The sequence below is a fragment of the Callorhinus ursinus genome, unplaced genomic scaffold, assembly GCF_003265705.2.
Source record: "Callorhinus ursinus isolate GAN/ISIS: 27379988/994484 unplaced genomic scaffold, GSC_fseal_2.0 scaffold38, whole genome shotgun sequence".
NCBI classification, from domain to species: Eukaryota; Metazoa; Chordata; class Mammalia; order Carnivora; family Otariidae; genus Callorhinus; species Callorhinus ursinus.
In genome coordinates this window covers 12,798,301-12,824,858 of record NW_027397100.1, presented here as the reverse complement: position 1 = coordinate 12,824,858, position 26,558 = coordinate 12,798,301, and the positions used below count along the sequence as shown (strand labels likewise).

Sequence of the window (26,558 nt, the reverse complement as noted above, 5' to 3'; positions counted from 1 at the left end):
AGGGGGTGTGTGTGGTTATAAGTGAGTCCTGCTGGGAGTTCTGGGGACCCCTAGTGTAGGAGGCGGTGTCGCCTGATGGTCGGGAGTTCGGTTTTGAATTCAGACCTGGGTTCCATTTCCTGCTGTGCGATCTTGGGCAGGTGCCTGAACCTCTCGGCCTCAGTTTCCTCGTCTGTAAAGCGGGGACAACGATAAGACTGCGGAAAGCTCTTACCACAGCACGGGCAGAAAGTAAGCTAGCTCAATGGTTTCCTTTCTTCGCTGGGTATTTGTTGAGCGCCTAAGTGCTGGGCGCTGTGCTGAGCAAAGGCCTCTCTCCAGGCGTCTGCATTGTGATGGGGAGACAGATAGGAACTAAGAAAATGAATCCATGGACAAGATAATTTCATAGAATTACTACGAAGACAATATAACAGGGTGATATGAACAGTGCTTTTCCAGCCCCAGCTTCACAGCTGCCCTGAGGTGCTTCAGGACAGAGTTTGGCCTCTCCCCCATTTTGAGGATGAGGATCTTGAGGCCCATTGAAGGGAACATAGACCAAGTCTGGCATTCACTTCCCTCTTGGGGTGCTGTAAGATAATAATAGCACTCTTTGCTAATTGGGCACTTGCTGTGTGCCAGGCATTGTGTTAATAGCTTAATGTGGCATTGTATCATTCAGTACCATACTATCTCTGAGAGATCCTACTTCATTCTACAAATGAAGGACTGAGACTCCGAGAGGTCAAGCGATTTACTTTATGCTGTCCAGGAGTTTTCTGAAGCCGCATTTGTGATCATGAGTCCAGGCTTTTAACCTCTGTATTATGCTGCCTGCCTGAGAGCTAGTGTGTTTTATACCAGTTTGCCCTTGGTGGTGGTGTGTCAAAGTCCCTAACAGTTTCTGGCACAAAGAGAAGCTTAAGACATGATGTTCTTTTCACTAAAGTGTTTTCACTTAGATTCTCATTTAATCCTCACTACCACCTTGTGCAGAATATGTTGTTCATCTTTTACAGGTGAGCCATTTGTGATCCAGAAAGGTGAGGTGTTTACTCAGGGTCACATGGCTGTTTTCTGGCAGTACCTCCCTCCCTCCCTTTCCATAGGGCTCAGTATGGTGCCTTTGAAAGTAATAGGGTGCACCTCAGCCAGCATCCAATCAGAATGGGTTTGAGAACATGCTAGGAGAACTGAAGGAGGAGAGATACCTGGGGAGGTAAGAGAGGTTTTTCAAGGCAGTTGAAACCTGGATCACGGAGCCTTTTAAAGGAGAGGCTTGCACAGTGGTCGTGGGGTTTTGCGTTGAGGTCAAAGCAGTGGAATCCTTATGGAGGAAGAGTAAGCTGTAGCTAGCTGTAGCCGTAGCTCTGAGAACTAGACTCTGTTTTGACTGCCTGGAAGAGCCAGTTAATTGGTTGAGTCAGTGGATGTTTATTGCATATCCACAGGGTGCCTAACCCCATGTATTTAGTGGCTGCAGAGTTAGCGGAGCACATGGGACCAGGTATTAATGTACTGCTAATGAAAGCGTTTTAAATTATATGATGATGAAAGGCCATTAACGTTTTCTGAGCTGGGGTGTGGTCAGGAGACACACGTGGCTTAATCAGCTGCTTACATTTTATGGTAGCATGACCCATACATTACCCAGTGTATGTATGAATGTCGCCAAAATAGATTACAAGTGCTTAGCCTGGAACTGTTTTTTGTTTGGATGTGTCTCTCCTTGGTACCTGGTAATAGTATTTTGCACACAATATGCATTTCATTTATTCATTCAGGGATTTTAAATAGGGAAGACACTTGATCTGATTTGTGATTCAGGAAATTTGTTGTGGTTGCTGTGTAAGGACAGATTAAAGCAGTGAGACTAATTTGAAGGCTGCTGCAGTGGATCCGGATGAGAGATGGTAGCAGGTCTTGGGCACTGTTTTTGGCAGTGGAGGTAGGAGGATGAGTGGGATTAGGTCCATCCCTAGCCTGGATCTTGTTTGTTTAATACCTGTTACGTTGTCCCATGCCATGCCAAGTATTTTATGTACCTTATCTCATTTAAACCTCACCTCGTAATTTTTAGATAGGTGGCATTAACTCATAAGATAACTAAGGTGTACTGAAGTTGAGTAACTTGCCCAGGGTCATACAGCAAAAGAGTGATGGCCTCACACTCAAACCCAGGTCTTCTTGGCTTGAAATCCTCAGGTCTTTTCAGAGAGCAAATTGCCTCCTGGTGCAAATCTGGTATGGGAATGATTCAGAAATGAGAGATAATGACAATCCAGTGTGATAATGCCTACCGTGGAGGTTTGAATGAAGTGCTGTGGGAACAGGAATTAATTTCCCAGTGGAGTCAGGAACTTAATTGTATTGGCTTCTTGTATAAAATGGTTTTATCATCTGAGTTTAAAAATGTAAGAGTGTTGTTGGTTTCCTTTCTGAAAAAAGTTTATATAGACACAGTTTTCTGTGTTTGACACTGTCTTGCCAACCTGAAAACAAATAGCATTTACTGAGGGCTCACTGTGTGCGAGGCACTGTGCCAAGTGCTGTGGAGGATGGGCGAATGTGGGATGTGAGGGCACAGACTTGATAAGTTATTTATCTTGCCAGCTCTCAGTCACCCCGATTATAAAAAGGGGATCGGTTGGGTAGATCTCTGTTTCTTCCAGCCCTCATATTCTGTAGCTGTATGACTCATGAGGCTTGCAGGAGACTGGTATAGGAAGACCCAACTCACTAGGCACTAGGTGGATGGAAGGAAGTGCCACAAGAGATCATGGGCTCTCATGATGGTTCCAAATTTGCTCTGAGTTTTTACTCTCCATTGGTAATATTGTCTCAGGAAATGAGGGAAATTATGTCAAGGTCACTATGAAATCTGGTGCTTTATAGTTAGTTGTGTGTCCTCATGGTAATTGACCAGGGATTTCATTAGGTCTGGATCAACCTGCCCTTCCCTCATTGCTTGAGTTTTCCTTTCCCACAGTCCTCTACCAGCAGTCGGGTGATCTTTTTCATATGTTGGGGAGCAAGAATTCCTGTCTGCTCCAAGGTTCTTCTAGCTGGACTGAGAATCAAAGTGACACGAGACAGGTTAACAGGAGAAAATAAAATTTAATAGCTGTATATATGGGAAATCCACATAGATGGGAATGCCAAAGACAGGCAAAATGAGGTCTATATGTTACTCTCAGGAGAAGCAGGTAGAGGTCTGGGATTTCAGAGGAAAGGAATGCATTTCACAGGGCAATAAGAGCAGGTGTTTGGCAATTAGATGTTTGCCCTACCGTACGGATGGGTCACTCAGATAAAATTTATCTCTGTTAATACCCCTTATTCTGGGAAAGAACCCCCCAGTTTAGATTCTTCTGTGTGGTTACGGGAGGGACAAAAGTTTTTCGGCTCAACAGGGTCTCAAGTGCCTTAGCTCAAAATAATCCACTTGCCAAAGTGGCACATTCTGGGAGGGGGGGTGTCCTGAACCCCTTCACAAACTTAAAGGAGGGTGTGATTCTACCCTGTTTAAATCCCCACAATGGATTCCTTAGCAATTACAGAATAAAATTGAAACTCCTTACCATGGCCTGCCGAGTCCTAACATGATCTGGCTTCTTCGCTTCTTTTCCCACTTCTGTTCCTGCTCTCCCTCTTGGTTATTGGGTTACAACCACCTTTCACATCTCCATGTGACTGTTTCCTTCTGATTGTTAAGCTCAAATGTCACCTCAGAGAGACTTTCCCTTACCACATTCCCCACCACCCCCATTTCCTAAATGGTTGATATGAAATGACATTTGTTTGTGTATTTGGTCTGTGTTAGACTTCCACTACTAGAACATGAACTACCTGTGGACAGACAACTTGTCTTTCTTGCTTACCTGTTTCCTTGGCCTTAGAACAGTGCTTGGTAAACATTTGTTCATGTTTAATACCATTTTAAGTTACTGTGTTTCTTTGTGTTTGTTGTTGAATTTGAAAGCCTAGCAGAACTGTGAGGGGCAGCATTTTCTAGTAGCAGGGAAAGAATGTGGCTGACGGGGCTGGGCAGGTTTGGCTACCAGTTCCCAGGGCTTCTAGATTGAGCCTCTCTTTCCTCATCTGTAAAATGAGGAGAATGAGGTGACCCTTTTGGGGAGTTGTCAGGGTAAATGACAAGTATCTGTGAAGCTCTTCAGATGTCTTCCTGTCCTCAGGTGGTTCAGGAGAGTATTAGTACGAAGGACCCTTCACTGTAAGGTCATTTCCCACCACATTTGTAGTATGTAGGTTTTTGGAGAAGTTTATTTACTATTTTGTTTATTAAAAAATGGGCATAGTCTTTATCTTTTTATTTGTTTTTTTAAAAGATTTTATTTCTTTATTTGACAGAGAGAGACACAGCGAGAGAGGGAACACAAGCAGGGGTAGTGGGGGAGGGAGAAGCAGGCTTCCCACGGAGCAGGGAGCCCGATGTGGGCTCGATTCCAGGACCCTGGGATCATGACCTGAGCCAAAGGCAGACGCTTACCAACTGAGCCACCCAGGCGCTCCTGGGTATAGTCTTTAAAGAAAAGTTGGAAAATTATGAAAACTATAAAGAGGAAAACTATAGTTTATAGAAAACTATAAAGAGTTCCCACCATCTGAAGGAAACTGCTGTGAACATTTTAATATTAATGGATAAGTTTTCTGAACAGAGAACGTTGTTTGTACATCAGCCTCTTTCATAGAGCATTTATTTTTATTTTTTTAAAGATTTTATTTAGGAGAGAGTGTGAGAGAGAGCGAGAGAGAGAGAGCATGAGCGGGGGGAGGGGCAGAGGGAGAAGCCAGCTCTCTGCTGAGCAAGGAGCCCTATATGGGGCTCCATCTATCACAGGACCCTGGGCTCATGACCTGAGCTGAAGGCAGATGCCTGCCTGACTGAGCCACCCAGGCGCCCCCTTCATAGAGCATTTAATCATCTCTTTACTTAGTGTCTCTGGTTCCTTAAAATTTAATACTAATCACATTAGAATGGGGCCTGACTTTTAGGCTGGCAGGTGTTGGGCAATTCATTTAGGGTTATGCTTATGTGTAGCAATCCAACTTCATTGCTGGAATCCTAGTGTCTGATTTGGCCTCTTGGGGAAGAAGGCGAGGCTTAAAAATTGAGTCTACTACAGGTCTGCTCTGGGTGACTGACTCTTCAGGAAATGCTTAATCTCTCTTGCATGCCTAATAATGTAAGCCCTTCTCTTTTCCTCACATGCTGTAGAAGATGGCAGTGAACGTATATTCAACATCAGTCACCAGTGATAACCTAAGTCGACATGACATGCTGGCCTGGATCAATGAGTCTCTGCAGCTGAATCTGACGAAGATTGAACAGTTGTGCTCAGGTAAGAGAAATCCACGAGACCATTTTTCCAGGGAAGCCTGCAGGCCCTTCAGGAATGGACAGGCCTGTATCTGACTGCAGAGGCCACAGGTTCAGGTTCTGTGTCAGGCTGCCCTGTTTCTTCCTTTCAGCCCACCCCAGTTCCACTTCTGGAAGGAACTGTGCTGCGAGAGAGTGTGTTTCTGTGCTACCATCTTTACATTCCGTCGCCTCCACTTAGCCCAGCTTCTCTGTCTGCACTCCTGTGCATCCAGATTTGAAATGTTCTCTTTGAAGATGACAGTTGTAACTGTTCTAGCTTTATATTAGTTTTATCAGTGGCATGTCTTATTCCCAGGCAGCACAAGAGCAAAGTCAGGCAAACGCCATTTCAGCCACAATTTTATTGAACTGTTGTTTAATAAGGATTTTATGGAGAGGTAATGATTTAAAACAAGGATAGAAACATGGTGGTTTTTTTTTTTTCCTCTGTGTATACTAATTGACATTTAAAGAACTAGAAAGAAGAAAATAAAAAATGTTGGTAGTTCCTTTATTCAGAGAAAGCCGCTGTTGGGATATTTTCTTTCACTTTTCTGTGCACATATATATTTGTGTATATCCCAGCCTTTTTTTTTTCTTTTTGCTTTAAAGATTTTATTTATTCATTTGAGAGAGAGAGAGAGCACGAGAGGGAAGAGGGTCAGAGGGAGAAGCAGACTCCCTGCCGAGCAGGGAGCCCGATGTGGGACTTGATCCCGGGACTCCAGGATCATGACCTGAGCTGAAGGCAGTCGCTTAACCAACTGAGCCACCCAGGCGCCCTATATCCCAGCTTTTTTCACGTAACTATATTGTGGATATTCTTTAGTGTCATTCACTATCATAAAAATAACTTCTTTTTAATGGCTGTTTGCTATTTCTGTGGATATGCTGGAGTTGTTTAATATCTTCCTGATTTGGGAACATTTAGGTGGTTTCTGATTTTTCCATAGTGATTTCTAGAAATGGAATTACTAGATCAAAGAGTATGAACTCTACACTCTTGGTAATTATTTTTCATGACGATGTTATTTGTTTATACTTCCTCTAAAGACTTCCTGTCTCACCTTTGGGGGTTCTACTGACTGCCCTTGACTGTCCTCACATGGTATGGATTGTGTTGGGATTACCAAAACTGGGTCTACCACAGATAAGGTGGGGTTAAGAATATGCCAGAAGGATGAGATGTATATCTTGCTGCTACTTCAATTCTTATCTTATTTGTGGGAGAGAATTAGAATTATTCCTGGGTGTAACAGCAACAGTCATTTAATTGAACACTTAATGTGCCAGGGTCATGTAAATGCTTTTCCAATATCTCTTCATGCAGTTCTCACTATAGCTTCCATGAGGTAGAGATGTTTATTAACCCCAGCTTACAGATGAGGAAACGGCCTAGAGAAACTGAGTAACAAGTCCTGGGTTATACAGCCAAGAACAGAATTGAGACTTGAATCTTTGTTCAAATCAAGAGCGGATGTTCTTCAGTCCCCTTGCCCTACTCACTCTTCAGACTTTTCCTTTACCATTGCCATTTGGATTTATTTATGATTTTATTTTTAATTAATCTCTACATCCAACGTGGGGCTTGAACTTGCAACCCTGAGATCAAGAGCGCATACTCCACTGACTGAGCCAGCCAGGTGCCCCCATTTAGATTGGTTTAAAATTACTGCCTTCAGGGTGCCTGGGTGGCTCAGTTGATTGCATGTCTGACTCGTGATTTCATCTCATGTCAGGATCTCAGGGTCATGGGAATGAGCCCTCCATTGGGCTCTGTGCTCAGTGTGGAGTCTGCTTGAGAGTCTCTCTCTTTCTCCTTCTACCCTTCCCCCTGCTTGTGCATGCTCTCTCTCAATAAATAAATTTTAAAAAGTAAAATTTCTGTTTTCATTTACGTGATTTTTAAAAATAAAATGAATTCAGCTTCTATACTTCCTTATTTCATAGCTGGATCCAAGTCTTGCTCTTAGTTTCGTTTGCTCATCTTGTTACATCCTCTGAGGTTTAATCTCCATTTTGCAGATGGTCAGGGGGAGGCTCCATACGAAGTTGTATAGTGAAAAGATGGTGCTCATGAGTCATGCTAATTTCTCACTAGTTACTTTAGCTGTAGCAGGGACAGGTTAGTTGAAGGCACAGGTTGTTAGCCTTAGATCTGTGCTACCTTCTCCCCAGTTTTTGTTTGTTCCCTCAGTCCCATCACCACATCCCCATTTGTTTGAGGCTCTTAAAGCACTTTTTTGCCCTGTGATTTGTGACTAATGTGGGGATGAGGTCATCCCAATTTTCATTTGAGCCGGCTTTTTCACCAGCAATTTCTCCCTAAAATTTACCTCTTTCCTTAAATATACTCTGAAATATATTTCACTTAATTAGAAAATTAGATCTCTCTTTTTTTAAAGATTTATTTATTTTTAGAAGAGAAAGGGATAGAGTGTGCAGTTATGGGTGGGGGAGGGGCAAAGGGAGAGGGAGAGAGAATCTTGAGCAGACTCCATGCTGGGCTGTATCTTACAATACTGAAATCATGACCTGAGCCAAAATCAAGAGTTGGATGCTACCTGCCTGAGCCATCCGGGTGTCCCTAGATCTCTCTCTCTCTTTTTTTTTTTTTAATTTTATTTATTTATTTGAGAGAGAGAATGAGAGAGAGAGAGCGAGCATGAGAGGACAGAGGGTCAGAGGGAGAAGCAGACTCCCTGCTGAGCAGGGAGCCCGATGCGGGACTTGATCCCGGGACTCCAGGATCATGACCTGAGCCAAAGGCAGTCGCTTAACCAACTGAGCCACCCAGGCGCCCCCTAGATCTCTTTTCATGTGTAGATGAATGGTACATGTATGATCTGGCTCCAGATCAGACAGGGAGCTGTTGTGGATAGTCAAGACTGGGCTTGAAGAGGCTTCAGTGTGCTCTGAGCCATGATTTTGGACGAGTCCCTTAATGTTCTAGTTCCTCATTTGTAAACTGGAGTAGTAGGACCCAGGCCTACTGTAAAAATAGCTCTCAGATACTGATTCTGTGCCAGACCCTGGATGTGAGCGTAGCTCTCAAGGGAGTGTGCATATGCTTCTCTTACAAACAAGGAGACTGCCCGTGGAGCCCAGCTTTATGCATTACAGAGCCGGGTTTTGAACCCAGATCTTTCTGACCACAGAACTGACGCTCTGTGCTGCATTCATGTTCTATCTTTTTTTTTTTTCATGAAATTATCTTTTTAAAAGAAGCATTTGGAAGAGAGTTAAACAAATGTAAATTGTATATAATTAATTACAATGATACTGTCTCATTAAAAATCCCTGTGAAGAATTTCAGCTTTGTAAGCTGCCTGCCATTTTTCTTATCCTGGATAAAGTGCTTTTCCACAGCAGAAAGTGCTAAGTGCAGGACACTTAACTGTGATTTGTAGGCAAACTTTTATTCATTCATAGCTAGTTTTCCTCTGGGAGCTGTGTATGACTTCTCTCCAAGTATGTAGATGGTTGCATCATGTTTCACATTGATGTTTAGAAAACCAGGTCTCCGTTTTCAGTATGAGACCAGACAGAATGAGCTGCAGACACCATGTCCCTGGAGAAGGCCTGTTGCCGGGGAATTGGAGTCCTGGCGAAAGTGAGGTTCCTTAGACCCCTTGTATTTTCTGAGGCCTAAGCAGCATCCCAGTAGCCTTTAACACTGGTGCGTGATCCCTCCTCTTGTTACCTCTTATGAGCAGAGCATCAAGCTGACTAGAATCTTCTATGAAACCCAAGCCTTGAAGGGTAGGAATAGGTTTTTCTCGAGAGAGCAATGCTCTGAGGTCCTACACTATTAATGTGCTGGTTGCCTATGAAATGGCTGAGTTTTGTCAGCATTGTAGCCCTGCCCCGCCCTGACAGTGAAACAAGCCTTTGCCTGGCTCTTGTGCGGTAAGGGGAGGGTAACTTTGAGTCACGGTTGATAGTTTGTTTCAGGGTTCCTTTCCATTCCATAGTCTCCTGTTTTTGAGAGCCAGTCATGAAGTATTTTGGAAAGATAGTCATCAAGGAAAAAAACCCTGATCACTGAAAATGATTTGGATGAGGGATTGCTTGTATCAGAAAGGGAATGCTGGTTGCTTTTTGTCAACCAGTCCCCTGTTCCCTCAGTTTCATTCCATGTTCAGGCCCTCCGAATGTTTCCAAGGGCCCAGCATGGTTCTTTGAACCTGAGTGTCCCTCACTGAGTTTTGTCAGTGCCCCCTTCTCTTCTTGTCTTCTTCGCTCTAACCTCGCCTCCATAGTTCCTATGCTGCCCAGAATAGGAGAGGTGCAGGTGCGCAGACACTCCACGGCAAATGCTAGATTTCCTTATTCCTCAGCTTGTTGTAGGAGCCCTTGAGTTTATCTAAAATGGCCTGTCATGGGATGCCTGGGTGGCTCAGTCGTTAAGCATCTGCCTTCAGCTCAGGTCATGATCCCAGGGTGCTGGGATTGAGCCCCATATCAGGCTCCCTTCTCTGAGGGAGGCCTGCTTCTCCCTCTCCCATTCCCCCTGCTTGTATTCCCTCTCTCGCTCTGTCTCTCTCTGTCAAATAAATAAAATCTTTAAAAAAAAAGCCCTGTCAGTCTTGCTCATGCTGCTCTGAGCGTGACCACGCCCCTAACCAGGCCTCCTCCACTTCATTTTCTCATCAGATTAGCTCCCTTTTCCAGACACTCCATTTTGGGTCATGATTCCACCATTTTTCCAGTGTTACAGGCCTCCAAAGAGACTAAAACACCAAGTTCTGTATGTCTTCTGATGGGTGTTTTGGATTGAGCCCCTTCTCCGTTTGCTCACTGCTGCCACAGTGGCCTCCTCACCAGTTACGGGTTCCCCCACCGGGTTCCTCTGGCACCACAGTAGTCTGCAGCCTTTCTTAGAGACCGTTTTTATTGAGTCACTCCTCTGCTCAAGGAAGGATCTCTTCCAGCTTTTTTGCCTGACTCTTCAAGTACCTTCTTGGTTTTTCTTTGCCTTAATTAAAACAAAACAAAAGACAAGAAACTTTTCTAATTATAAGTTATTAGGTCTTACAAAATATATTAAGAAAACCATAATCTGCTATCATGTCACAAGCTAGTGGTGGTGTTATCTTTTAGATGTATTTTTTTCTCCTAATTATGGCTTTATTTATTCAGCACTTATCATAGGCCTGGCACTTTCCAAAGTGCTTTACATATATAACCTGGAAGGTAAGGACTATCATCCCCATTTTATAGATGGAGAAACCGAGGCATAGTGAGGTTAAACAACTTGCCCAAAGTCATTTATTGTAGCTGTACTTTCAGTATTTAGCTATAATTATTAAAAATAATTGACATACACTGTATATACAGTTCTTGTTTTTTGAATATTTTGAAATAACTGAAGGTCTCAAAATAGTTTAAAATTCAAAAGGAACAAAAAGATAAACGGTAAAAAGTTTCCTCCTTAACCTTGTCAACTAGCCACCCAGTTTTCTGCTCCAGAGAGTGTGTATGTATAAGCAAAAACATCTGTCCATATTTTGTGTTCTGTTTTCTCCTTTTTTACACAGATGGTAGCATGTTTAATCACACTCTATATTCCAGAGGATGTTTCATATCAGTATATCAGATACCACTTTTCTTTCTTTTTTGGCTGTGTAGATTCTAATTTCCTTGGAGCAGTCACTTAACAACGGACATTTGGTTTCTTTCCAATCTGTTTCTCTTACAGACATTACATTAAGTAACAAGCACATGTATATGCTGGGCAGTTTTGTTTCCTGCTTTTAAAATTAAAATAGGATTATTTTTCCCATGTTAAAATATCTTGAGGCTGATTTTTTAAAATAAGATTTTATTTATTTATTTGACACAGAGAGGGAGCACAAGCAGGGGGAGTGGCAGAGGGAGAGGGAGAAGCAGCAGGGAGCCTGATGTGGGGCTCGATCCCAGGACCCTGGGATCATGACCTGAGCTGGAGGCAGACGCTTAACCAACTGAGCCACCCAGGCGCCCTGAGGCTGTTTTTTTTAAAGATTTTATTTATTTGACAGAGAGCACGAGAGCAGGAACACAAGCGGGGAGTGGAGGAGGGAGAAGCAGGCCTCCCGCTGAGCAGGGAGCCTGATACGGGACTCCATTCCAGGACCCTGGGATCATGACCCGAGCCGAAGGCAGACACTCAATGACCGAGCCACCCAGGCGCCCAGCCCTCTATTTCTAAATTTTTCTTTAAGATGACTCAAGCCTCACCTATTCTCTAAAGTCTGAACATGCTTACATTTAGTAGTCAGTGTGTTTCCTTTGTGTTGTGGTAGAACTTTGGCAGCTTTTCACCTGGAGTCTTCTTATTGGGAAGCATCTCTTCTGTGTAGAATGTTGGCTGCAGTTTTCATCTAATTCTCCAGGGGTCTCTGGACCTGAAAGGGTTAAGAGCCAGTGCACTTGAGAGAGTGCAAGCTTTTGGATCAGGTGTTGCCTTGTTTTGTGTTCTCTCCTTGCAGTACAGAACTTGGTAGGGTGAGGCCGCAGCAGCTGGTGAGACTTGGTATTTGATGCAGTGACATACGGCTGGTCCTGTCCTAAGTCTGTCTGCATCCTCAGGCCACAGATTATGTGGGCCTGTTCTGCCACAGATCATTGATTGGGTTAGCAGCCATCTGAGAGGGACCCTGCTTGTGTTGCCAATCTTTGTTATTAAGGCAGACTGGAAGGCAGGCCCCTTTTTAACCTATTCTTTACCCAGTTGGGACATTTAAAGGCCAGGAGTTTTCAGCCCTTTTGTGAAAAGGAGCTGATTTTTTTCTTTTAAACATTTACCTTCGTTTTTGTGTTCTGATTATAAAAGTAATATTTACTGGGGCAACTGGCTGGCTCAGTCAGTGGAGCATGTGACTCTTAATCTTGGGGTGGTGAGTTCAAGCCCCATGTTGGGTGTAGAGTTTACTTAAAAGTAAAAAGTTAAAAAAAGTAATATTTACTGTAGTACATAATTGAATACTTAAAAAACAGAATGCATTCAGTACCACCCCCTAGAGATGGCCACTATTCAGTCATTTTTGATCTACAAAACAGTAATTTCATATGGCATAACCTGATACATTGTGTTTTTTCTTTTTTTTTTTTAAGATTTTTATTTGTCAGAGAGAGAGACAGAGGCAGGCAGAGGAAGCAGGCTCCTTGCTGAGCAAGGAGCCTGATGTGGGACTCGATCCCAGGACCCTGGGATCATGACTTGAGCTGAAGGCAGACGCTTAACCGACTGAACCACCCAGGCGTCCCCATTGTGTTTTTTTTCTATGCGTGTATGTATTAGAATGGCTATTTTTATATATATGAAGACATTTTATGGGTATGTTTTTGTATCTTTTTTTTTTAACATTAGATCTTGAGTTTCCCCCGCAAATTAAAAAACATGTATTTTGAATGCTTGCATAATATCTCTCAGGCAGCTGGTGTGCTAATTGATTGCTCCTACTGTTGTACATAAAGGTTGCTTCCGTTTTTTACTCCTGTGAATAAAGTTAGCGTAGCCAGTTTCATAAGTGAATATTTGCCCTATTCTTTTTTAATTATTTCCTTAGGATGAATCCCCATGTGTTTATTAGCCATTTATATTTCTTTTGTGAATTGTCCAATTGCTCTGTTCATTTTTAATGAGGTTTTAATGTTTTTCTTTATGTATCATCTCTCCATTTCAGCCAGTTACAGCATGGCATAGCTTCCCTCCCCCCCCCCCCCCCACCATCCAGGAAATGCTTCTTTATTCAACTACAGGGTGTTGTAAGAGGAAGTCTGGTGGCACTGTGGAAAAGAGCAGTGGATAGGGAGTCAGGATACCTGGATTCTGGTCCCAAGCTTGGTCTCTGGCCTCTGCGGTCTTGGGCCACAGTTTTTTGTCCTCTGTTTTTAAATTTATAATGACTCTAAGGATTCTTCTAGCTCTAAAATAACTGTTTTTTCTTTTTTGAAGATTTTATTTGAGAGAGGGAGAAAGAGCACGAGCAGGGGGAAGGGGTAGAGGGAGAGGGAGAAGCAGACTCCCCTCCGAGTAGGGAGCCCGATGCTGAAACTCGATCCCTCGACCCTGGGATCATGACCTGACTGAAGGCAGACGCTCAACCAACTGAGCCACCCAGATGCCCCAAGCAAGTTTTTTGTGGGAAGCAGATGATTGCTGCTTTTAAGTGGTTTTGGTTGACTTTAGTGGGAAGTCAGTGTCTGGCTTGAGAATAATAGTGTGTATCTAGTAAATGCACATTATTTTGCTGTTTGAGAAAAATACCTTTCATGTATAACACAATGCTGTGAGTATAGATGCCTAATAGATTATCTTGTGTGTGTGTGTGTATGCGCGTGTGCGTGTGCGTTTTGAGTTGATTTGTATGCATCTGGAGCCAAACAAGATCTGTACATTGCAGTTGGTAAATTATGACTTTACAATCTCTTTTAAAATATAACAGGGGCACCTGGGTGGCTCAGTTGGTTAAACCTTCAGCCAACTTTTGATCTCAGCTCAGGTCTTGATCTTAGAGTCATGAGTTCAAGCCCTGCATTAGGCTCCATGCTGGGTGTGGAGGCTACTTAAAAAAAAAAAAAAAAAGTAACAAATTACCCTTCTTTATGCTATTAGTTTGTTAAAGAAACTGGGTCATTGTCCTCTAGAGTTTAGGAGCTATTTGTGTCCCTATTTTAAAAATATAAATATTGCTAATTCAGTGCCTGGTACACAGAATTCCTTCAGTATATTTTTGTTGGATGAGGAAGTAAATTGGGCACCTCGAAAATCAGGCTTTCACTTTTTGATGCTTTTTTCTACTCAGAATGCCACTTTGGTCACTGAAGTGCTTCTGCTCTTTGCATTTTCTTTCCAAAAATAATGATAATGGCACTATTTATTCTAGAACTGGCAGGGAGCCAGATTGGTCTGAGTTAAAGTAAGTTGACTATGCATATGATGGCAGTCTCATTCTGCACAACACCTTTTGCTTAAGTCATTGGATTTCTTGCCTCCTTCCCTGGCTGTTTCTTTGGCACATCAGCCTTGCAAGGGCACTAAGTGCACAGTGAAGTCTGCCCTGTCTTAGGAGAGTGCAGTTCGGTAGGCATTAGAGAAATTACATTCATGGAAATTTTAAGCACCAAGAAAATACTTCTGGGGGTGGTGATGGGAAAAAATGGGCAGGTGGGGGAAGGAATGGAATTGGAAAGCAAATAGGATGAAATATATGTAATAATTTTCTATAGCTGCTTTTAAAATAAAAAAAGGAACACAAAAATTTCTTCTATTTAACTTTGTTTATAAACAAAGGTTAAGTTTATTTAGAGATGTAAAACCTCAGGGAGACCAACATCTTAGAAAAAGATTTGTTTAACCTAGGTCAGGGAATGGATCTTGGAAATACTTGGGAAATCCCTACTCCTATCAACGGGGAGGAGGATATGTCCTTGCAAAAACTCAGATGGAATCACCTATTTCCCTTTTTTCTCTTCTAGGGGTTCATTTTTCTTTGTAGTGGTCATTTTATTGTCATGCTTGTTTCTTATAAAGTTTTAACATAGGAACATTTCTTCTCTCCTCATCACAGATTTCCAGATTGCAAGTATGTTAGAATTTAGGTGAAAACAGTCTGTTAGAGATTTTGAGAAATTGACTTTGACGTCAAGTGGTAATGACGTTTTGGGGTTTTGTGGTCCACTTAATTTTTTTTTTTAGTTGTTGTTGTTGTTGTAAGTAAGCTCTGCCCCCAACATGGGGCTCAAACTTACAACACCAAGATCAAGAGTCACATGCTCTACCGATTGAGTCAGCTAGGCACCCCAGTATAGGTCCACTTTACATCTTTTTTTTTTTTTATTTTTTAAAGATTTTATTTATTTATTTGAGAGATAGAGAGCACAAGAGGGAAGAGGGTCAGAGGGAGAAGCGGACTCTGTACTGAGCAGGGAGCCCGATGCGGGACTCGATCCTGGGACTCCAGGATCATGACCTGAGCCGAAGGCAGTCGCTTAACCAACTGAGCCACCCAGGTGCCCAACTTTACATCTTTTTAAATTGTATGTGGGTTGGGGGCGCCTGGGTGGCTCAGTCGTTAAGCGTCTGCCTTCGGCTCGGGTCATGATCCCAGGGTCCTGGGATCGAGCCCCGCATCGGGCTCCCTGCTCCGCGGGAAGCCTGCTTCTCCCTCTCCCACTCCCCCTGCTTGTGTTCCTGATCTCGCTGTGTCTCTCTCTGTCAAATAAATAATACAATCTTTAAAATAAATAAATAAATTGTATGTGAGTTAGGTAGGTTTGGGTAAAAGTTTATCCTGCTTTATTTTAAAAATCTATTTATTCTAAGAAGCATGTGAGGTGGGGGGAATCAGGCAGAGGGAGAGAAAAAAATCTCAAGCCGACTCCCCTCTGAGTGGGGGGCCTGACCCAGGGTGGGGGGAGGGCGCTTGATCTCACAACCCTGAGATCATGACCTGAGCTGAAATCAGGAGTCGTATGCTCAACCTGCTGAGCCACCCAGGCGCCCCAGTTCATCCTGCTTTTTTTTTTTTTTTTTTTAAAGATTTTATTTATTTATTTGACACAGAGAGACACAGTGAGAGAAGGAACACAAGCAGGGAGAGTGGGAGAGGGAGAAGCAGGCTTCCCGCCCAGCAAGGAGCCCAATGTGGGGCTCGATCCCAGGACTCCAGGACCATGACCTGAGCCGAAGGCAGACGCTCAACCTACTGAGCCACCCAGGCGCCCCAGTTCATCCTGCCTCTTTAATAATAGTATTTAATGATCTAAGTATGTATTAATCTTCTCTTGTTCCTTCAGGGGCTGCCTACTGTCAGTTTATGGACATGTTGTTCCCTGGCTCCATTGCCTTGAAGAAAGTGAAATTCCAGGCTAAGCTAGAACATGAATACATCCAGAACTTCAAAATACTACAAGCAGGTTTTAAGAGAATGGGTGTTGACAAAGTAAGTAAATTTTATTCTTTCAGGGTTGTTTATTAATTAGTAACTGTTACTAAGGTTGGACATTTTCTACCTCCCCATTTAGTATAAATTAAATTAATTTAATTAATTATATTAATTAAAAATAATATAATTTATTATAATAAATTATAATTTATATAATTACCTTTTCTCCAGGTAAAACAGGGTTTACTGGGAGCAGCATTTCTCTGTACCCTCCTACCCCTGGTTCCCTTGCTGTCTTCTTTCTTTATTTTGAAGTTACTAGTATCTGGAGGAATCAGCCTGTAAATCTGTACTCAGAATTTTTTTTTTTTTTTTTTTAGTAATACTGTTTAATCTTTATTAGTCTGAGATCTAATCCTTTTTATCTCTGGATTTACTTTTGTAAAGCATACCATATGGTAGAATAAGTAGTTCTAATAGAGAAGATTCTAGAAATACTTGCTTTTTATAGTAGGATACAAGGAACATCCCTTGTGTGTGCTGTCAAGTTCCCTTTTGCCCCTAAGGATATTTGAAAGTACCAGAAACATAGCCCACCAGGCTTCATTAGGACAAATACTATCTCTGTTTATTATTAGATAATGAATTAACGCAAAATTTAGCAGTTCTACTCCCATTAGAATGGTTTATTCTTTTTTTTTATATAAGATTTTATTTATTTATTGAGGGAGAGTGCAAAGGGGGAGAGAGGAGCAGAGGGAGAGAGAGAATCTCAGACTCCATACTGATCGTAGAGTCTGATGTGGGACTCACTCTCATGACCCAGGTGCCCCAGAGAATGGTTTATTCTTTTAAGCCTTTTTTGGGGGAAATGTTTTTTAGTAAAGCTTGTAATCACCCCCTAATCATCTTGGTGATGTGTCTGGTCTGTATTTACTTTGAAATCAGTTTTTCTTTTAATTTAGTTTTGTCTCCGTATATGAAATATGCATTTGTACCGAACAAATATCATTTAGGTACTAGGCTTAGTTTAAACTAGATACATGTAGTTTACTTACGTACAGTCATTTTTCTTTTTATAGAATTGTATTTTATTTTTTTGAACAAGGAAAATTTCTAAAGTATAGAAAAGTAGAGCGAATAGTGTGATGATCCCCTCATGTACCTCAGCGATTATCAAATGATGGCCAGCTTGTTTCAGATATCCCTTTACCCCACCTGCTATACTCAGGGATTATTGAGAAGTGAGTACCAGATAACGTTTTGTTTATAAATGTCTCAGTATCATACAAAGTAATTTTTTTTAAAGATTTTATTTATTTATTAGAGAGAGAGAGATTACAAGTAGGCAGGCAGAGGGAGAGGGAGAAGCAGAATCCTCACTGAGCAGGGAGCCCAATGTGGGGCTCGATCCCAGGACCCTGGGATCATGACCTGAGCCAAAGGCAGACGCTTCACTGACTGAGCCACCTAGGCGCCCCACAAAGTAATTTCTTAAAATTACACTTATTTGCTCAGAGGAGTGGATATAGTTCAAAATATTACATATATTAGTTTTTATAAAAATACCATTGCAACTGGAATCCTTGACGAGTTAAAAGATAGTTAAACTCTTCCTGCCAGTCCAACAATTTGAAGTAATACCTGATAACAAGTATCCTTGTACAATAAGAAAGTTTACAGGGTTGTTTTTAATTAGGACTGGAATTACTTGAAAAACATACCAGGGGCACCTGGGTGGCTCAGTCGATTAAGCGTCTGCCTTTGGCTCAGGTGGGATCGGGCCCCTCATTGGGCTTCCTGCTCAGTGGGGAGCTTGCTTCTCCCTCTTCCTCTGCTGCTCCCCCTGCTTGTGCTCCTGCGTGCCTGCACTCTCCCTCTCTCTCTCTCTCTCTCTCAAATAAATAAAATCTTTAAAAAAAAAACAAACCATGCCATTTTGTAGAAATCTGTTGTGGGACAAATTATGTACCTTGACCTATTTTTAAGACAGTTTTTCCTTTTTTTTCTCTGGATAAATTTTTTTTCCAGCTTTATTGAGATAATGATTGATAAGACCGAATTTTCTTTAACACAGTTCATTGTAGATACCTGTGGTTGGTTTGTGCTCTGGGCTTCCTACTTTGTGACGGGCATTGTGGCCATGCAAGCTGCCTGGGGAGATTACTCTTTTTCAGTGGAATGACATGTTTTACTATGTGCTCGGATGTGTGTATGTGACTAATATATGATGTGTTCTTTTGCATTTCTGATTCCTTTTGATAGACTGGGAGGTGGGTTGGCAGGTCTAAGTACTTTGTGGAAGGCAAACGGATTGAAACTTGCTCTATAAACTTTCAGGGGCTTACTTAGCACTAAGTTCTTGCCTCTAAAATTTTTTTTCTCCTTTTGGCAGAGCTTTATACTGATTTGATGCATGGACACGTTTGATGCTTGCCAAACACCTCTTGCTTTGGGCTAAATAGTCTTGATATTTTTCTGCAGATAATTCCTGTGGACAAATTAGTAAAAGGAAAGTTTCAGGACAATTTTGAATTTGTTCAGTGGTTCAAGAAGTTTTTTGATGCAAACTATGATGGAAAAGACTATGACCCCGTAGCTGCCAGACAAGGTCAAGAAACTGCAGTGGCTCCCTCCCTTGTTGCTCCAGCTCTGAACAAACCGAAGAAACCTCTCAGCTCTAGCAGTGCAGGTAAAACTACAAAACAAAAATGCCATTTCCAAATAATAGTATTCCAGGTATTCATTCAGTCATTCATTCATTCAACCTTTAACCAGAGGGTTTTGAGCAGCCATAGGCTTCGGGAGAATAAGGAGCACAATCCCAGCCATGTGGCAGGATCATGGATTGTGGCATCAGGCAGACCTGTGTTTGTTCTTAGGTCTCTTTAGCCCTGTTTAAGCCACTTTATCTCCCCCTCCCCCCCAGTTTCTTCCTCTGTAAAATCGGAATTTCAGTACTTGCCCCAGAGGGTTGTTCTTGAGGCCTGAATGAGTTACTCTATGTAATTTTGCCAGTACTCTTTAGTTGTTTGGGATAGAAATTCCTCAGGTTAGCTCACAAAAGGGAGCTTTAGTTTGAACACAAGGACTTTTTTCACGGGGTCCTGGGATGGGAAGTTATAACCAGACCTCAACACCCAGGAACTGAAGGAGATTTCTAGGTCTTTTAGGGACTGTGCTTGGCTCTCTGCATCATCGTTCTGTCTGCCGACAAGCTTCCTGTGCTTACTGTGGCTTCCCTGCCCTCCCTAAAATTTGAGCTCCTAAGTGGCTTTGGCTTGCTATGATGCCAGCAGAATCTGGGAGGCAGTTTTTAGAGACCTCCTCTAAAAGGTTTTGGCCTGGTAGGTTTCCCAAAACCTGTTTGCAGTCATGTATTCGTAGAACATGTGTATACTTCAGGGCAGGGCAGATGTTCTGCAGATGCTAATGCCTCCTTTTCCAGAAGGTGGAAAGAGTATTAGTTAAGGTCCCATAGTACCTTTTTTTATTTTAAGATTTTATTTATTTATTTCACAGAGACAGTGAGAGAGGGAACACAAGCAGGGAGAGGGGAGAGGGAGAAGCAGGTTTCCTGTGGAGCAGGGAGCCTGATGCGGGGCTCTATCCCAGGACGCTGGGATCATGACCAGAGCCGAAAGCAGACGCTTAATGAGTGAGCCACCCAGGCGCCCCAAGGCCCCATAGTACCTTTAGAGAGAGGCTGATCCATCTGCTAAGTAGAGAGGGACATTGTGTACTTTTTAATTTTAATAGCTTTATTGAGATACTGTGTATGTGATAGGATTCACTTGCCGTACAGTTCACTCATTTAGAATGTACAGTTGAATTCTTTTTAGTGTACTCACAGATATGTTCAACTATCACCACAACCAATTTTAGAATGTTTTTATTACTCCCTAAAAGAAACCTCGTATGTGTCCCATAGCGGTCACTTCCCATTTATCCCCAGCCCTTCCTCTTCCCCTCAATCCCAGGCAACCACTAATCCACTTTTTCTGTGGATTTACCTATTCTGAATGTTTCACACAAATGGGGTCATAGAATATGTGGTCTTTGTGTCTGGCTTTCATTCATTTAGTGTAATGTTTTCAAGGTTCATCCAGGTTGGAGCACCTGTCAGTTCATTTTTTTTAATGGCTGAGTGATACTCCATTCTATGGCTATACCACATTTTATTTTAATTTTTTATGGGGGGGGCAGAGGGAGAGGGAGAGAAAGAATCTTCAGCAGACTCCATGCCCATTGTGGAGCCTGATGGAGGGCTCGCTCTCTCAACCCTGAGATCTGACCTGAGCTGAAATCAAGATGTGGACGCTTAACTGGCTGAGCCACCCAGGTGCCCCCACATTTTATTTATTCATCAGTTGATGATCATTTGGGTTGTTTCCCCTCTTGAGCTGTTAGGAATAATGCTGCTTTGAATATTCCTATACAACTTTCTGTGTGGGCCTATGTTTTCATTTCTCTTGGGTATAAATCCAAAGGTATATATTTGTGGTGCACAATTCTTGGGTCGTATGGTTCCTCTGTTGAACCTTTTACAGAACCACCTGACTCTTCTCCGAAGTGGCTGCACCGTTTTAATATTCTTATTAGCAGAGTGTATGAGGGTTCTGATTTCTCCAAATACTGAATGCTTAGCTTCCTAGAATGGGCATCTGTGTAGATGCTGGTAACAGGCAAGTGGAGACTTGTAGTAAGCATTTGATCTTGGGGATAAACATATACTAGAGATCGTCCAGAGGAAGTGCCTGTACCTGCGGGTGAAAGGCCTTATGATTATTGAACATTTTGGGGTGTCAGGAAGATCAGATATTTCTAAGCCTGGCATCATGTACAGCTTTACAAAATAATTGCTAAATAAATGATCAACATCATGAATGATAAATTTATCTCAAGGTAGCCCATTCTTGATTATTCTTGATTGTTTTAACTTTACTACTCTTTCCTTAACTTTGTCAGCTTTTGGCTCTACTCATAGAGAAGTTTGTAAGTCCTAGTCAGGGCACTGCTTTCCTCTCCTAATCCTCCTAACCACTTTCTAAAAGGTGAGCAAGATGTGGGTTTTGAGGTAATGAGTGATATGAGCAGTCTCTACCATCTTCCTCTTCCTAAGCCAAGGAGTTTGAGGTTCTAAGATGGGGGGCATCTTACCTTCCAGATGGGAAATGTTGGGCACCCGGCAGCAGCTGGGACTGTGAGCCCACTCCTGGCATGAAGTTTGCCTTTGCTTCATGAAGTTGCCCTCTTTGCAGATTTGGCTGGAGTTAGGTTAAGGTAGATTGTGCCAGAATGACTGTGTCTCTTTCAGATGGTAGTCCTCTCTACCCCAGCGGAAAAAAAACCTCACAGAGGGACTCCTTCCCAACACAAAAGATGGTGGCTAAAATTGGTACTTAACTCCCCTGCCATAAAAACCACTTTGGGCAAACATGGGAGTGCTGTCTTGCATGCTGGGCTCTCTACGTTGGGTCCCTTCACTGCATTGCTGTGGAGGGCAGTTGGTCACAGCCTCCTCTTGTCTGGTAGGTTTTTTTGTCTTGAAGTTTCTCCTCTTAAAAAAAGCTCTGCTCCTCTCTCAGCTCCACAGAGGCCCATTGCAACACACAGAACTACTGCAACCCCTAAGGCTGGCCCGGGTGTGGTGCGAAAGAATCCTGGTGTGGGCAACGGGGATGATGAAGCAGCTGAATTGATGCAGCAGGTAGGCACCTCCTCTGTCCGAGACAGGAGTCACTTCAGGAGAAAGGATGCTTGGCAACACTGACCAGGGGAGGCCTGTCTGTGTTCTTGGAGGAAGGCCTGCCTTGTTCGCCTGCTGAAGCAGTCCTCGTGATTTGTGAGCACTTCGGGTGCTGTGTGGGGAGTGGGGGTGTGGAGGTGCAGGTGGAAGAGTGGGATTGGGCGTTTCTAAAATGTGTTAGTGTGACAGAAACCGATGTCCTGGGAGACCCGCCCGTACAGTAGAACCCTGTCAAAGACCTCGGGAACACCTCTCAGGGTTCTGTGGGATTCAGAGAGTGTCTCTTGAATTTTGGCTCTGACAAAAGATAAAAGAGAGTTCCTTTCTTTTCTTTCTTTTTTTTTAAAGATTTTATTTATTTGAGAGAGAGCGTGCATGCACATGATGGGGGGGGAGGGTCAGAGGGAGAAGCAGACTCCCCACCGAGCAGGGAGCCCGACGCGGGGGAGCCCGACGCGGGACTCGATCCCGGGACTCCAGGATCACAACCTGAGCCGAAGGCAGTCGCTCAACCAACTGAGCCACCCAGGTGCCCAAGGAGAGTTCCTTTCTAAATAGTAAATAAGAAGATTCCACGGTGTCTGTGCTGAAATCCTGGGTCACTAGAGATCCAAATTAGAGTGGAACTGGTATGGAAAACATGTTATTGCTCTTCTGTTCTTACTAGTTCTGTGATTTGAAATGTATGCTTCAGGATTAAATATCCTGAAGGTACTTAGCAGAGGTCTCTGTGGATCTGAACAGCATTTAGACTTAGACATTTTTTCACCAACTTTATAGTTTTGTTTGTTTGCTTTTCGCTGATTCTCTTGATTAACCCCAGTTTTAAAGGATGCTCTATGATTCCTGTGTTTTTGGGATTGAATCTTTTCACTTTCCTGAAAGCCAATGCCAGGGGTGGGTGGCCATCCCAGATTTCATCTTGTACTCTGTAGGAGAAGATGCAGCAGGCTCTGTGGGGCTCCTGCTTTGGACAGTAGTGTCCTGCGTGATGGGGCACAGGCTTTGGGTTGTGTGGATTTGGGGATTTTCCTGGCTCTGCCGCTTCTGACATGGGGCAAGTCAGTTAACCTCTCTGAACTCACTGTGTTGAGTGAAGTGGGGCTAATACTTTGCTCGTGGTAGTTGAGCGGATTACATGAGCTGATGTCATGTCAGGTCCCTGGACAGTGGTATCTGGAATAAAAGGGGAAAATGGCAGTGGATAAAAGACAGTTGTGATTATTATAGGTCTTGTCCATGGTCTTGATAGAGCAAAATAGATTCTGAAGTATCTTTTTAAAAGTTCACGGGAGTCCATTTGTCTTCACAGATGTTAATAATAAAAATAAAAATAACGGACGTTTTTAGAGTGGTTTGCCATTGTTCTAGTGAGTACTTCACTTTTGCGTTAGCCCTGTGAGGTCTCACAGATAGGGACAGTGTGTCTGGGGGAGGTTCAGTGACCTGCCTGGAGGGTTGAGCCAGCGGCCCCAGCCCTGCGTCTGGAGTACTTGGGCTTGTGCAGGGTTTCCTTTTTTTTTTTTTTTTTAATATGAAGGCTTTTTTAAGGTTCTCTCCAGGTTGCCAGAGTCCTTACCTGTAACACTCTGGTACTGACTCCCCTTGGCTCATATACCTGATCTCTCTGGCCCCTTGGAAGTATTTGAATTTGTAGCCCTTGACAAAGATGTGGAGGTCTGAGAGAAATGACTGATGTGGGGAATAGAGCCAGGCAGGCTTCTTAGGGCAAGAGGGCAGCAGTGTATTCTACACGGGTTACCTTGTGGTGTCCGTTTCTTTCAGAGATCTGCAGCGATTCTGCAGTCTTAAGGCATCCTGGAGAAGTTTACTTTGAGTTGATTTGAGTCCAGAGCAGTACTGTTCAAAAGAAATAGAATGCAAACCAGAAATGTGAGGCACATACGTAATTTAAAATTTTCTAGTAGCCACGTTAAAAAAAAAGTGAAAAGAAACACATGAAATTTCTTCTAATAATCCGTTACCCAGTGCATCCAAAGTGTTATCAATACAAATAATCATCAATGAGATACTTTATGCTTGAAGACTGTACTAGGTTTTTGAAATCCAGTGTGTGTTTAATATTTACTGCCTGTCTCAATTGCGTTGGCCACATTTCAAGTACCCACATAGCCGTTTGTGGCTCCTAGCTACTCTGCTGGCCAGTGCAGGTCCAGAGCATTCTCCTTGGGTTTCCTAGGTTATAGCTATTACTTTACTACAAGAGAAGGTTTTAAGAGTGGCATTGATTACTAGCCACAGAGTTTTAATAACCTCATAGGTAAGCATTTAGAGGAGTGGGGAGTGAAAGCTGATGACTTAACTAGTGTATACTAATTGTTTCTTGTAGATGCATACTTATTGAATGATATCACGGAGGAAGGCTGCTTTGGCCCCTCAGGTAGGGCCCAGAAGGCTGAGTTCTGGTGTCCTTGATGATGTGTAGGACAAGGAAGTTGGAGTGGGTTTGTGAACCGTGAGTGATGGACTCCAAGGTGTAGCATAACTTTTGAAGCTATTTTGACTTCCCTTTACTCCTAAGTCACTAATGGGATTAGAAGGCCTCTTCCCTGACTCTTGGATCTTAGAACTCAAGATTTAAGGCAGCTCCCCCGCCCCCCCAAAAGATTTATTTATTTTAATGAGAGACTGAGTGTGAGCTGGGGGAGGGGCAGAGGGAGAGAGAGGATCTGAAGGGGACTCCACGCAGAGCCCAGTGCGGGGCTTGATCTCACTACCCTGAGACCATGACCTGAGCTGAAATCAAGAGTCAGACACTTAACTTACTGAGCCACCCAGGTACCCCAGCTCTTGCCCTTCTGTTCTCTCTCATACTCCATTTTGGGGCTGATAGTTTATTTGTGTGTGTGTGTGTGTGTGTGTGTGTGTATGTTTATTTATTTATAGTATATTTTATTGAAATTCTGAGTTATTTGTAAAAGATGATTTCTGTGGTTGATAAAAGGAAGGGTTGAAAGTCTTTTTAGAACCTTGATTCTGGTTTGGTCAGTTCAGGCCTTTGATGATGAACATTGAAATTAACTAATTGACACAATGGTCCTGGTGGTTCTGGACACCTGTTCTCATCTCTGGATGCTTCTTGACTGCAGCTTATGAAGGGGGGTGTTCTTCCGCCCTGGCACAGGACTTGATCCCTTTGGCTATATCTCGCTTCTTTGTGAGGCCGTGGGGGAGCTAAAGAAGCTGTTTGCTTCAGTTTTTGCCATTAGTTCAGAAGGTTGGACTAGTCTGTGGTGCCTTTTTGGCTCTCAGAATTCCCTGCTTCCCAAATTGTTCTCAGTAGCTGCACCTTTGATTTCCTGGCTTGACCTTCCCTGTGGCCCCAGACTCTGTGTCCCATGAGGATTTTATGCTGCATGGTATGCCATGTAATTTGTATTTCAGTGAGAGTTAAATCAAATTCACATGTCATAGAGTTGAATATACTGGAATGAAGATGTGCTCTGTGCTTAAAATACACAAAGGGCCATGACAGTTTTTATGACATTTATTACTCTTGGCTAGATAAGAGTCCTGGCCTAAGCACTGAGATTTATTTCTTCACTGGCCTGTTATGGGAATTAGAGCCCCTCAGCAGGATGCCTCCTTTAGCATGAGTGGTGAGCTGACGAGATGCTTGGTGGAACGTGCTGGGTCTGCTCCCTGCCTCTGTGTCTTCTCTCCCTTTTGAAACTCTCTTGGGAGAGAGACCAGGCCAGGACCTTCTCCTCTTCTTTTGAGTCATGGATTGCTCCCCCCATCCCCAACATAAGGTGGCCCCGTGAGAACCATTGAGTTCTCCATGCCCAGGCCGCTCTCACTTCTAGCTGTCTTTGGCTAACAGTAGTCATCTTTAGTCAATCTTCCTCTCTCGCCTTGGGATTTCTATCCTGCTTCTCCAGACCCAGACCCTCTCTTTCCATTGACCTCCACGGGCAGAAAGACCTGGATTTCACTGACCAGTGCCCTGGTAAGGACTCAGTTTATGCTTGTCAGCCACTTTGCTGGGCTGGGTTGTGGGTTCTGCTTCTGTATTTGTCTCAGGATCCCAGAGTTTTTTCTCCTTGGTCTTTTCTCAATCCCTGAGAAGTTCCTCATGATTCCTGGTGTAGCCTGCCTCTTCCTGGGAGGCATTATAGTCAAGGTGGCCACGAACAAGCCTACATTATTTATCTGGAGCTGAAGAAAACTGATATTAAACAAAAGTGGGTTTTGGTCCATGTTAGAGAGTGTGATGGAAGACCATGTCTCCGTTTGGCTTAACAGTTTGTCTGATACGGTATTTGTACATAAACGCTGAGTATCTCACCCTTTTCAATGTCTTATGCAGGTCAACGTATTGAAACTTACCGTTGAAGACTTGGAGAAAGAGAGAGATTTCTACTTTGGAAAGCTAAGGAACATTGAATTGATTTGCCAGGAGAATGAGGGGGAAAACAATCCAGTATTGCAGAGGATCGTGGACATTCTGTATGCTACAGATGTACGTGTGGACATGAGGATATTTTCTTGCCATTTTGCCATCTGAGACATTTTATCTGGTTGGTTTTAGCAAACTCAGTGCTGGTGC

General features: G+C 43.1%; 1 protein-coding gene across 4 annotated transcripts in view; it reads left to right on the top strand.

The window, feature by feature from the left end:
* The window catches only part of MAPRE1 (microtubule associated protein RP/EB family member 1), a 34,621-nt gene that overhangs the window by 432 nt on the left and 7,631 nt on the right, over positions 1-26,558 (top strand). For 3 of the 4 annotated variants that reach the window (XM_073880557.1, XM_025876767.2, XM_025876769.2), the window contains exons 2-6: positions 5,222-5,345; positions 16,151-16,296; positions 18,724-18,931; positions 21,828-21,949; positions 26,319-26,471. In XM_073880557.1, coding sequence (XP_073736658.1) covers positions 5,225-5,345; positions 16,151-16,296; positions 18,724-18,931; positions 21,828-21,949; positions 26,319-26,471 — 750 coding nt within the window. In that variant the 5' untranslated portion in view covers positions 5,222-5,224. Of the gene's footprint in view, positions 1-15; positions 232-5,221; positions 5,346-16,150; positions 16,297-18,723; positions 18,932-21,827; positions 21,950-26,318; positions 26,472-26,558 lie in introns of those variants that run through there. The other variant, XM_025876768.2, reaches the window with a different exon arrangement.